This window comes from Ischnura elegans, chromosome 3, assembly GCF_921293095.1.
Source record: "Ischnura elegans chromosome 3, ioIscEleg1.1, whole genome shotgun sequence".
Taxonomy (NCBI): Eukaryota; Metazoa; Arthropoda; class Insecta; order Odonata; family Coenagrionidae; genus Ischnura; species Ischnura elegans.
Window position 1 is genome coordinate 135,373,126 of NC_060248.1, and position 12,234 is coordinate 135,385,359.

Consider the following 12,234-nt stretch of genomic DNA (forward strand, 5'->3'; position numbering starts at 1 on the left):
CCATATTTCGCAGGCTTATTCCGCATATACTGCCTGAAACCGCACCTTCCACGGAAGGCCCACAACATTTCGTCAATTGTTGTGTACCTACTCACCAACAGAAAAGTTTGATTTACATTCCTTTACAACAAATTCAAAAACATCCCTGAAAGGTGCTAACTTGTCCACTTCCATCCTCTGCACTCGGGTTCTTTTATCATCGAATCTTAGCATTCGAAGCAAAAATTTAAATCGATTCAAAGACATTACACACTTGAATAGACGCACTTCTTCCCACAACTCTTCTGCGTTCAGATGTGAAGCCTTCAACACACCTGCGTAATACAATAAACCCAACAGGGCTTTAGTTTCTTCAACTATAGTGTTTTTAGTCACGATCTCGGCCATATTTGGTGGTAACTTTAATGAAATGAAAGACGCGTAAAGATACTTAGTGGACTGTATTAACAATAGAAATGGTTCACATAACAGAATAGATGCTTCTCGGTTGATGTCACGCCAAACACTGGCCCCTTGTCTCTGAAGGTGCAGCCCTTGCACTAAGTCATGTCACACCAGGGCCTCCACCCCCGACCCCACGGAAGGCCCCTAACCCAGTCCTCAACTCATACATCCATCATCGCGACCTCCACTCACCCCAACCCTAAGGTCCAAACCACAATTTTTGACAACGCTAATGGTCGCTGCGGGTCAGGGTGACCCGCACATGCACGACTAGGTCAACAAACGAGCGGAAACTGAAGAAACTCAACAGGGTATGGTAGCAGGGTTTTAGAGAAGCAGCTACACGGAAAGTGAAGACCGTTCGTTACTTTGCACATACAGGACAGATATAAATAGTTGCGTGCGGGTCGGAGCGACCCGCGGCGACCACTCCCGGGTTAACAAAAGAGGCACAGTTGAGTATGTACAGTAGGCCGGCCCTTATTTTTCAGAATTGAGAAAAGTTATGTTTTCCTAGTCTCAAAATGATCCAAATGAGGTTCATATTCACGTGTTAAAATTTGGTTACTTTAAAATAACGGCAACCCGTGCCCCAAGGGCCCTAAGTACTAAGGACCCTCAATTGAGATTTTTGAGGCGGAAAAAGTGCTAATTCTATGTAAAACGTAAAAGTAAAGCCCTTATGGGCCGATTTTGTGTTTGTTTTGACCTATCTCTAAGCGTTTACGAGATATTGTCCGTCGTAATGCAATCCACCCCCAAGGGCGCTACCCCGCACCGCAGCGCCGCTGAGGTACGGCCCGCACCACTTACTAGAGACTTCCCCTCCACCCTCTCCCCTACCTCGGCACAGACTTTGCTCCTGATGGCAAGATGTAGTCTTTGAAGAAATGTGCTTGCGTTAAAAAGAATTAAATTGCCTTGACAATGCTTCCAATCAAAGTGATCAGTTTACTCGTATTTTCACTTGTCCATGAATTTCAGTACATATTAACCAAAACAAAATACATTTTCGTGTTTCTAATATTTCACTGACACCCCATATTTGGCATTTAAAGTGTATTTGCGCACGTTAGGGGCTGTGCCACGATGAAAATTCACATTTATTGTTAGTAATTTATTTTGAAAGCTCTCTTTCTTCTACGTGACTGACTTAAAATGTTGAATTAGTTTCACCCCTCTCTCTGCACAATCATCTACTGCTTGAAGGCCCCGAATAATTTGCAAATCGTTCTTGTAATCAGGATGTTCATACCATTCTTGCGTGGAAACATCAAAGAATGCAGTTCATATTTCCAATGCATCAAATAGCCTTCTCGAATTAGTAGTGACAACATTTCATATAGATACCGTTTTCAGGTCTTTACGTTTATAGAATGCCATCTTTGGTGGATCATATTTTCCCTCACCTGTCCTCATATGGCGTATCACATTTTCCTTTTCACACCCAGAAAAGAATCCGTCAAAGAATGACAGGCCTATGAACTCCTCATTCAGGTACCACAAGTGGTTTGAAAACCTCTTTTGTACTCCTTTCGCTATGTCCAGGTTAACACTTTCGTAATTTTAGGATCTGAAAGTCACTGTTGGGAGCAGATGCAACACAAGGAGCGGGAAACCACAACTTTTTCTGTTTTCTTGAGCATATTGAAATCTATTCCACCAATAGCTGCATTTCCTGCTCCTATTTGACTGCATTAGAATTTTACTTCTTCATCCCACGCACATTTATCTGAGAGATTAACTGCGAGCGTCAAAAATTCAATAGCACCGCCCCTTGCAATATCAAACAAATCATCAAGTTTTGTTACGAAAGATTCTCTTCTCTAAATCTCCACGGTAGTTCCCACTCTCTCTTTATGTCGTCGCACCTTCATCCATTCATTGTGTAATGTTTCTAACATTTCAGTCACCTTATTTTCTGTAATGACAGGAATTCTCATTTTGTTCCATGGATGAAACGCATTTCTTTCTGTTTTTCTCGCACTAAGTCTGATATATTTCAAACCCATCAGGTTATAGAGAAACACACAGTACTTCTCTCACTGTAAGTAACTTTGAGCCAAGTATTTCTTCACTTTCTTTTTCAACCACTTCAATGTGCGAATTTAGTCTTAATTTCATACTTTTTCTTGTTGGCCTATTCTTAAAATGAACGCCACGTGTGTTCATGATAAACTAGTTTTTTTCGCCACTTTTCTCCGTATATCCTAAAAAAACTTAGCAAATTCTATCCTTTGCGCACTAAAAAATAAGAACTACCTATCTCTCCACATTGATCTACAAATGTGAACTGACTGCCTCGTTTCTTCTTCATAGAATTTTTCTATCAACTGTTATGGCCCTGGAAGCCCTGCTCATTTCCTCCATTCCTTTATAATTCACAAACACAATTGTATCAAATACTTATAAAATTTTGTACATAAAGAGCACTTTTGAACAAAGCATGCGGTAATTGTGCGCGGTCGTATGGTGGCAACAAACTAAGGTTTAAGGGGTCGGTGCACAGTGCATAGGACGGCGTTGAAGGGTTAAGATTGACATTGTATGCTTTAAAAACATAAATCATGACACAAGAGGAACTTTTCAATTCTGTACCACTAGCATGCAAATATTGCCAGCAGGAGCAAAGTCTGTGCCGAGGGAGGGAAGGGGGTGGAGGGGAAGTCTCTAGTAAGTGGTGCGGGCCGTACCTCAGCGGCGCCGCGGTGCGGGGTAGCGCCCTTGGGGGTGGATTGCATTACGACGGACAATATCTCGTAAACGCTTAGAGATAGGTCAAAACAAACACAAAATCGGCCCAAAAGGGCTTTACTTTTACGTTTTACATAGAATTAGCACTTTTTCCGCCTCAAAAATCTCAATTGAGGGTCCTTAGTACTTAGGGCCCTTGGGGCACGGGCTGCCGTTATTTTAAAGTAACCAACTTTTAACACGTGAATATGAACCTCATTTGGATCATTTTGAGACTAGGAAAACATAACTTTTCTCAATTCTGAAAAATAAGGGCCGGCCTAATGTACAGTGATGGGAATGTTAGTATTTTCAGATCATTGTAAAGAGGTAAGCCAGGTGCTCGCATAGAAACTCTGGCCATGGCTTTCACTGCACGTTTCTGCATAGAGAAAACTTTGTGGCAGCAGCTAGCATTACCCCAAAAGATGATGCCATAAGTTAGGTGAGGAGAAATTTTGGCATAATATATCATCTTCAGAGTATAAATGGTAGTTACTTCAGCCAGCTTTCTTATAATAAATATGCCAGTGGATAGTTTATTCATTATATAATCAATATGTGATGACCAGTCAAGGTTGTCAGTGAGGATAACACCTAAAAATTTTGTTGAATATGCCCGGGAAATCACGTGAGGACCAAAATTTAAGATCATACTTGAGGTACATGGAGACCGGTTGCCATGGAACTGAAGAAAAACTGTTTTGTCAATGTTGACTTGAAGGGCGTTATCATGACACCACTCTGACATGCTGTTGATACTGCTTTGTGTGGTATTGACTAGGTCGCTCCTATTTACCTCACTTGAAATGATTGAGGTGTCATCTGCATATAGAATGGCATTTTGGAGGAGGGGTTTGTCTGGCAAGTCATTAATGAAAATTAGGAACAGCAATGGCCCTAGTATAGAACCCTGTGGTACTCCTGCTTTCACAGTAAGGGGATTTGACTTAACTACTGTAATGCTTTTTGCTGTTCTGGAGGTATATTTGACAAATTGCTGACGGTCAGTTAGGTATGATGACAACCAGGAGAGAGCTTTCCCCAAGATGCCCACTGACTGCAGTTTAGAGAGGAGAATTTCATGATTAATTCGATCAAAGGCTTTGCTTAGATCAAAGAAAACACCAGCTGCTAATTTGCGTTCCTGAAAAGCTGTGCATAGTTGGTTTAATAACTGAAAGATGGCTGTACTTGTGGATTTGGATTTACAGAAACCGTGTTGAGCATTTTTCAGTATTTTAAAGGTTTTGAGATAACTCATTACACGATGGTAAAAGAGTTTTTCGAATATCTTTGAGAAGGCAAGACAGTACAGATATAGGTCTGTAGTTTGCCGAGTCATTTAGAGGGCCATTACCATTAAAATTGGTAATATAAGAAAAGATATTAACGTGATATTATTCCATGAAAAAATATAACACAAATATTATGCTGATGTCACTTGAGTAAAATAAAAGCAAGCTGCAAGAAACTGTGACTAATATAACACTCATCGGTAAGATATGCAACAAAGAAATGACCAAGCATACGCATCTGATGGACCCTAAGATCAACAAAACTTACAAGTATGAATTTATTGATTTAACATTATAAATAATGACTGCAAAACATGAAGAAGAATGCAGAATTTTTTAAATTAAATAAACTAAAAGTGCAGGATAAACTTTTCATTGCTAACAGAGCATTACCTGCATCCAGAAGCATCATTGCAAGAAACACTCATGCTGCTAGGGTATTGTCAGGGAGTTGTGAAACCTTCCGTTTCGTCTGTGTTATATCATGTTGGGAATACTTCTTAAGATATTCCGCTAGGATCGAAGTCCCTTCTTCCACAGCTTCGGGTCTACACCGCAGGAATCACCAGCAATTATCAAGGGAGATAACACTTCTCGCCCTTAAATTAGTATGTATAACCAACTTTCCAAATACTTGAAGTACTCGATTCTCAATCTATCACTGAAATACTCTGCTTTAGCCTTAAGCATAGCCCCTTTCTCAGTAGTTCCCGTGGATTGAAGGGGGCAAAACCACCCAAACAAAGCTTCCAACCATATATGCTATGCTAGTCTTTTATTTATTGAAATGCTCCTTCCAACCCCTCATGTTCTGGATTTCTCGGGTGCTCTTGTTTTTTTTTAATTGTGAAGAGAAAAGAGGAAGATAAATTAACTACGCCACTCTCGTATTGCTCCATTATATTCACTTACTTGCTAAGACGTGTTAGCATTTTTTGGTCATGGTGTCTACCTTCAAAAGCTCTCTATTCATGCAACTTATGGACGTGCAGGTACGCTGTCGACTGCTTTCTGCCACCCAAGGAACAAAAGAAGATCGAGTATTCGCGAATGTTAATGCTGCAACATTTTCACCAAAATGAACTACAGTAGAACCTCACTTATGAAACTTTCAGCGGAAAACCAAAAAAAGTTTCATAAGTGAGGAAGTTTCATATGTGAGGTTTTTCGGTATTTAGCATGAAATCCTTTCCTATAGGGGCTGGTTTGTTTCCAAGGTGCAATTACTCATTTGGAGGCAAGAAATTGAAGCCTAATGATCTTATTTTCTCAAAAGTAACACACCAGATGATGTGTTACTTTAAGAGAAATATAATTTTACATTCCTGAAAAACTTAACCGAGGGATGAACGACTAGCATTTCTGGTACTAAGCTGCAAGGCTATCACACTGGAGAGATTTCGGAATGATGACACAAAATGTTCACAGAGAAGCCAATTTTTAAAAAAAAAGTTGACTCATTAAAAGCGGTTTTCAGGAAATTCATTTTATCACCTATAGGCAAACCCCAGATTGGAGATTGAAGAAATGAAATACCTGAGGAAAGTCATTCAAATTAACCCCGTAATTATACCATTTTTCTGAACTGACGGCGGCTGACCTTGAGCGTGCTTGAAACCCACCCACTCATCTAGCCAATCACAGAAGAGCGACAGGAGAAAGTGAGGAAGAGCCCGCAGTCTCTCTCCGAACTCTGAGCAGTGCACATTGCTCTCCAGCTAGCAGTGTTGCCAAGCCGAATCTTTGGAGATCGCACAGCACTCATTCTGCCGCCCCCAAAAGTACCGTTATTCCCAAGGATGGCAACGCCGTTCAGCTGGATGGAGGGGAGCGGAGGGGTGGAAGGAGCAGCGCTTCTCATTGGCTAGTTTCTATTTTCCACCCAGCCGCCGTCAGTTCGGAAAAATGGTATAGGGAGCAAAATTTCACTAATGCATCATGAAGGCTTCACACCCTATGGACCCGGGTTAATAGCAGAGGCAGAAAGTTTTCAGAGATGGCTCTATCCCTGCTTGAGAGTAGTTTGGACGGAACTTCCAGTGCAACACACTGTCCGGCAGATGGGACATTAAGCCCTGGTTAAGTCTATCGTTACAACCTGGCTAATTCCAACACAGGGTTTCTATACTCCCTCTCTTACCTCATGGCGCAAATGACCCCAGCTGTCGGTTACCTCCCTCTAAATACCATGCCATAGATAATATGGAGCACCTGGCAGTGGCGTAATTATGGTTGGGGGATGAGGGGATAGATCTCTCTCCAAAGCCTCAGAGAAATTTAAAAAAAAATTAAACACAAGTCTAGCTTTGATAAACAGCAACTGCATCTACTTAAAGTTAAATTTTATGTGCCAAAATGATGTAGAATATATTTACAGGCATGCCATTTTTTTAAATTTTACGGGAATCCCCATTGCCTCGGAGGGGTGGGGGGTGAAGCTGCCCCCCAGGTACTACCGTCACCCCCAAAGCATATACCTAGTTATGCCACTGGTACCCCGGATATTCCGTGACTAAGTTCACTTTTCCGGTGCTTAGAAAACTTTTAAGTGAGCATTTGAAATAATCGCGCAACTGCTGTCAGTGATGAATGGACAAAAGTAGATTAAGAGCCCGGAAAAATCTCCCCTCTCAATAATGTTTACGCACTAAAAAAGAATTTTCCCATGACATTTTAGTAATAATAGAATGAATCTACCGGGTATAGCTTCTCTGCCGGCATTCTTCCGCGAATTCAGCGCCGGGAACTTCGACTCACAAGCCGTGTGACTCATGTTCACGTAATATTTTGCTTCCCCATATCTGAAAACAACACCAGACTGTTTTTGTACTTCGATATAATGGTTATAAGTCATTCCTGAGTCGAAAGGAACTGCCTTATCTCTCGCATTTTGAATTGGACTTTAATGATTACGTTACTACTGACAACGCGAGTTATTCTCCGAGGGCATTCGTACTAACTCTCGTTCAGTTAAAAAATAAACGCTTGCCACCAGGCAGTCAAGGTCAAACTATATTTCATTTAAACCCGCAGATACAAGTTGGGTTAGTTTTGATCTGCGCGCCGCGTAAGCAACTTTCCTCCGGCTCAATTCGTCCCGTGGATGAGGGATTAGCCCGCGGAAAGAGTCCACGCATGCTGTTTTTGCCATCGTGTTGAATCACCAACGGCTTACGTCCATACTACAAATACGATAATCTTTTTTGGATGACCTTGGAAGCCAAAATTTTGGTACGCGAGGATTTTTAACGGCTCATTTAGGTGTTATTTCGCTGGGCGACGGGAAGCACAACCATGGAAAATTCTAGACAATCTTCCGTTAGAGATAGATATTCCGGATTAACGATCATCTACTGCAGTTAAAATTAATATCTAATAAACAGCATCACTCATTATTAAAACTTATTATTCTTCATTGACATATCTATGTAATGAGCGCATACTACCCCCGCTCCTGTGACTAAAATCGGCGCGCCTACCGCAATCTTCTCGTAGATCAGTTCTCTGACAAGTCGTTCAAGTGAGGTATTTTATCACGTTGGACTGGAAAAATACGTTTCATAACCGAGGTCGTCGTATAGGTGAAGAGTTTCATAACTGAGGTTGGAAAAACATGGGTTCATATGGGGTTATTCACCGGACCAAAAAAAATCGGCGTATAAGTGAGGTCATCGTATAAGTGAGGGTCGTATAACCGAGGTTCTACTGTATTTACTTATCGAACGCCAGTTTACAAAATGAATTTGAGACTAAGCACTCAATGTTACCTTCATTTCCAACACATCGCCAGCAATTAACCCTCCAGCGGGCGCGCTGTGGCACAAAGTGCAACATTGTGCCGCTTCGGTCTCACGTTATTAATAGAAGTTGGTCAGTTAACCAAATGCGCCAATTATTCCTTCTTTGTATCACTATGAAGATTTCTGTTTGTGATTAAAGCGCATGGCTTCTCGAATTTCGAAATAAAAAGAATAAGTAGCTGAACTGGTCGTCTTTGTTGCACTCTGTGTAACGCGCGCCTGGTGATGTAATACTATCCCATAGCGGCACTTATAGATCAACATTGTTTCTTTCTATACGATGTAGGGTGAGGTGAGTTGGTGGGAGCACAAGAGTTTTCACCATTCCTTTTCTGAATCACGTTGAACTAACAGCTAAGTGTATCGTGTGTAGAAGCAGCTGTGTGTGGAGAGAAAACTTTTGAAAATCGACCTGTGGCATTTTCTCCAATGTGAGCCCTATTATGTGAGTACATTTTTATGAATAATTTCCATTGGATATTATGTTGTCCTTTTTTAGAATTTTGATGTAGAAAAATTCAAAAGCTAATTATCACACTGCTTAGGGCAAGAAGATTATTTACCGAGGAAGACTATCAGCGAGTACTACAAGAGCTATCAGACGAAGAACAAGAAGGAAAGGAGGAGGAGAGTGCTGACACAGATGAGGAAAATATTTCCCTTGGTGATAACGGCAGAGACTCTGATGAAGCTATGTCTGATGGTGACGTGGAAGAGTTCAACTACTGCTGAAGATTTTGATATTGTAGGTGAGAACAATTATTTTTTTGGAAGAAAGGATAAATCTTGCAAGTGGAAAAAAAACTTCTTATAGCGGTGCTACAAAGATCAAGCGTAAAAACATTATAAAATCACTCCCAGGAACAAAACTCTGTGCAAGAAATACACCTGATGAGGCGGCGGCTTTTCTAAAATGTATAGATATAGACGTGATTGATGACATGGTGATGGAAACAAACAAGCACATTCAAAATAAAATTGCTCATGTCCACTATTCAAGGGATAGGGATTGTAAGGAAACGACAAGAACAGAATTTATGGCTGTGCTGAGTATACTTTTTCTAATTGGCATATAAAAAGGTCATCATGCAAATGCTTCAGAATTGTGGAGTGCAGATGGATCAGGAATGAAAATCCTAAGGGCAGCTATGAATTACAAGCGATTTTTGTTTATTTTGCAATCAGTGAGATTTGATGACAGAGCAAGTAGGGATTTCCCAAAACAAACAGATAAATTCGCTGCAATCCGAACAATATTAAACTCGTTCATAGGAAATTGTCAAAAAACATAGAATATGAGTGAATTTGTGACAATTGACGAAATTGACGTTGCAGTTTCATCCAATATATACCGAGTAAACCCACGAAATACGGGATAAAGTTATATGCTATGTGTGATGTTAAAACATTCTTCACCAATAATCTTTAAATGTATTGCGGGAAGCAGATGAAAGATCCATATTTAGTGTCGAACTCACCAGTAGACGTTGTAAGAGGCTTGTAAGATCAATAGAGGCAACTAATCGTAATCTTACCACAGATAACTGGTATACTAGTTATCCACTTGCCAAGCACCTCGTTACAAAAAACATTACAACCATTGGCACGCTGAAAAAAAATAAAAGAGAGATTCCGCTTGAATTTTTGCCAAGCAAGACGCGCGCTGTAGGGACATATCTCTATGGGTTTCAGAAAGATATTACCCTCCTATCATATGTTACAAAGAAGAACAAGACGGTGTTGTTGCTTTCAACAATGCATGATGAGGGGATCACAGATGAAGGTTCAAATAAACCATGTATCATATTAGATTACAATGCAACGAAAACAGGTGTCGACACGGTTGACCAAATGTGTAGTTTGTATTCTGTGTCCAGAATTACCAAAAGGTGGCCATTAGTTTTATTTTATAGAATTTTGGACATTGCTGGAATCAATGCTTACATATTATATAGGGCAAACAATCCTACAGATAAACATTGCAGGAGATCATTCCTGAAAACCTCATCGTACACATTGATGAGCGCACACTTAAAACACAGGTCAAACATTATCTCTACCAGCTGACATTAAAATATTCTTGTCAAGTTATCAAAATGAAAACTTGCAAGTTGAAGAGGTGAGCGAGACAGCAAGCAAGAAACGTGGAAAGTGCATACAGGCGGTCCTCGACTTTCGTACAATTCGCACTTTCGTACGTTCAAAATTGACACCTTTTAATCGACTTTCGTACGCTAAATTCGGACTTTCGGACGTTGGTCTGTAATTTTTTTAAAATTCCCACGATGTTTATTGCGCATCCCAACATTCAATTGTTTCAAATGGCAGTATCGGCAGTATATGCGAACAATACGAACGTATAAAATGAAGGGAATTGTTGGTAATTTACTCTAATCTAGGTGATTTATTTGGGAGAGAGACTGCCTGCTATAGGCTCCTTTATCAAGAGAAGAAGAAAGCCTTCATTGAAGATATTTTTCAAAAGAAGTTGACTAGACATCATCGAATAGCTTTCAATAAAACTACTAGTAAGATCTTCTTTCTAATTGTGTTTTTTCGTTTGAGTGCTGTTTAATTCATGTAAACCTTCAGCAAAGATATTGCACGAAATATCACCCGAATTCCGTTTATCTTTCGTCTTTTTTGAATAACATGCGGAATATACGCGATCACGAATGTCACCTGCCAAATGTCGAATTTTGCTGTAAAAATTAAAAGGTATCCAGAGTGCGGGTTCAACAACTACATTTTGTTATGCTTCTTGATATGTCCTTTTATTTATAGTGGACGTAATAAGTGGAGTGTCAACTTAAACGCCAAGAGGAAGTTTCACTCGATAGCCAACGGAGTTCTTGTTTTTTAAACTTTTATTTGCATTTTCTGCGTATTTTCGAAAGAAATTAGATGATTTGAGGAGTTTTATTAACATATAATTAAAATTAAGTCAATTGAAAAGAATTCCGCGAAAAAAAGGTTTTAGTACGTATATTCCGCTCTTTTGGAACGTAACCCCAAATTAGTATGGAAGTCAATGGTTCGACTTTCGTACAAGTTTTCGGGAACGCATTGTGTACGAAAGTCGGGGACCGCCTGTATAGTGTGGCCGTGCAAAGAACATATCAACGACAATCAAATGTGGTAGGTGCAATAACTTTTCTTGCCGAAAGCACTGTGAAACAGTTACTACCTGCAAAAAGTGTTCATAAATGGCGTGAAAAAACCTTAAGACATACACATTGAGCTTTTGGCAATGCTTTAAAAAAATGTAATAAAAAGTTTTGAAATATAAAAGTGTTTTAAAATCTGTACTGTTCGTCTAAACTATGTAAAGTTCTATTAAAAAAACAAGGTAATGGATGTACGCTTCTTAATTCGAGTTTTTCTTATTAATATCAGTGAAAAACCAAGTGTTGCACTGAGTGCCACGCGCGCCCGCTAGTGTCAGAGAATATGGTGCGCCTGCTTGAGGGTTAAAGAGATTCTTGGTGAAGGTTTTCCAGCGATAGAACCTCTCGCTATGGCAAGTGTCAACACCAAAAGGGCCTCGCAAAAACGAAATTTTTACATGCTAATCATAAGGTCAATTGATGGTGCTTCAGCTATCTCTCATAATGGCGGGGGTCTAGCAATAGTCCATACTCGGTTTAACGCAGTTTCACTGTAGGTGATTTATTTATGCCATCTGACTTGCCACAACACTCACCAATTCCATTTCTGGTATTACGATTTGCTCTGCGTTCTGATACTCGTCCCAACTGGCCCTGCTCACCACAGCCACACGTGAGAATATGTCCATCCCGGAGTAGGATGACCAAGTGGTCGGATCCAGAAGCAAGGCGCACTCCACCACCAGATCTGTGCTCACTACCCAGCATGAGCACTGGGAATCGTTCAATTTGGCCCACAACTTTCAATCCCATCATTCCACTGGAGTCCTGAAATGTAAAATATGGGCTCTC

At 40.3% G+C, this 12,234-nt stretch overlaps 1 protein-coding gene across 3 annotated transcripts in view; it reads right to left on the reverse strand.

Moving 5' to 3' along the window:
- The window catches only part of LOC124156624 (regulator of chromosome condensation-like), a 48,689-nt gene that overhangs the window by 18,757 nt on the left and 17,698 nt on the right, over positions 1 to 12,234 (reverse strand). For all 3 annotated transcript variants that reach the window (XM_046531271.1, XM_046531272.1, XM_046531273.1), the window contains exon 6: positions 11,979 to 12,210. In XM_046531271.1, coding sequence (XP_046387227.1) covers positions 11,979 to 12,210 — 232 coding nt within the window. The remainder of the gene's footprint in view (positions 1 to 11,978; positions 12,211 to 12,234) is intronic.